This window comes from Myotis brandtii, unplaced genomic scaffold, assembly GCF_000412655.1.
Source record: "Myotis brandtii unplaced genomic scaffold, ASM41265v1 scaffold334, whole genome shotgun sequence".
NCBI lineage: Eukaryota > Metazoa > Chordata > Mammalia > Chiroptera > Vespertilionidae > Myotis > Myotis brandtii.
Window position 1 is genome coordinate 904,897 of NW_005362885.1, and position 658 is coordinate 905,554.

The window sequence follows — 658 nt, forward strand, 5'->3', positions numbered from 1 at the left end:
CCCCTGGGGGGCAGCAGCCCCACGGAGCTCCAGTACCGCAGGTGCATCCAGGAGTTCATCAGCCTCCACCTGGAGGAGAGCTAGGGCGGGCGGGCCTGGGAGCGGTGAGACCGGCCCCCTGGCCCATTTCCGGAGCATCCGGGGCCCGCAGCCTGCTCTGTCCTCCTCGGACGGGCAGGGCAGGGACCCTAGCCCCGAGTCTCCGAAGCCCCACGTCTCCCCAGAGGTGCTGACCCTATGTCCTCAGGTGACTCCCTCGGGGCCTGGGCTGCTCCTGTCACAAACCACTCTCAAGGCTCCGGGTGCCCCTACCGCCCGGTCCCCAGGGCCAATGTCCTTTTGTGTCCCTCTGACCTGGGGCCCATGGCATCTGGTGTCCCTCTGTCCAGAGGCCTGTGTCACCGTGTGCCCCCCCTTTATTGCCCCAGACACTGACCTGCTAGTTGGGTCCCTCCTACACCCCCGGAGCCCCCGCACCAGGCCCCCCTGAGGCTGGTGGCTGGCCATCAGCCCCGTGCCAGGGCAGAAGGGGCAGCCCATCCAGGGAATCAACCCGTGTACCTCACTTAGCGACCCCAGCGTCCCAGCTGGGCTTCTCGGGTGCTGGGGGGTGTGTGGCATGGGGTCTCAGCCCTGGCTGGACGCAGGCGTCCCGAGG

General features: G+C 68.5%; 1 protein-coding gene across 1 annotated transcript in view; it reads left to right on the forward strand.

The window, feature by feature from the left end:
* ACAP3 (ArfGAP with coiled-coil, ankyrin repeat and PH domains 3) overlaps positions 1-652 on the forward strand; it is a gene marked incomplete at its 5' end in the record, with an annotated part of 12,099 nt that extends 11,447 nt beyond the window's left edge. The window contains one exon of the mRNA XM_014543779.1: positions 2-652. Within this exon, the coding sequence (XP_014399265.1) occupies positions 2-84 (83 nt within the window). The remainder of the gene's footprint in view (position 1) is intronic.
* Positions 653-658: the final 6 nt, after the last annotated feature.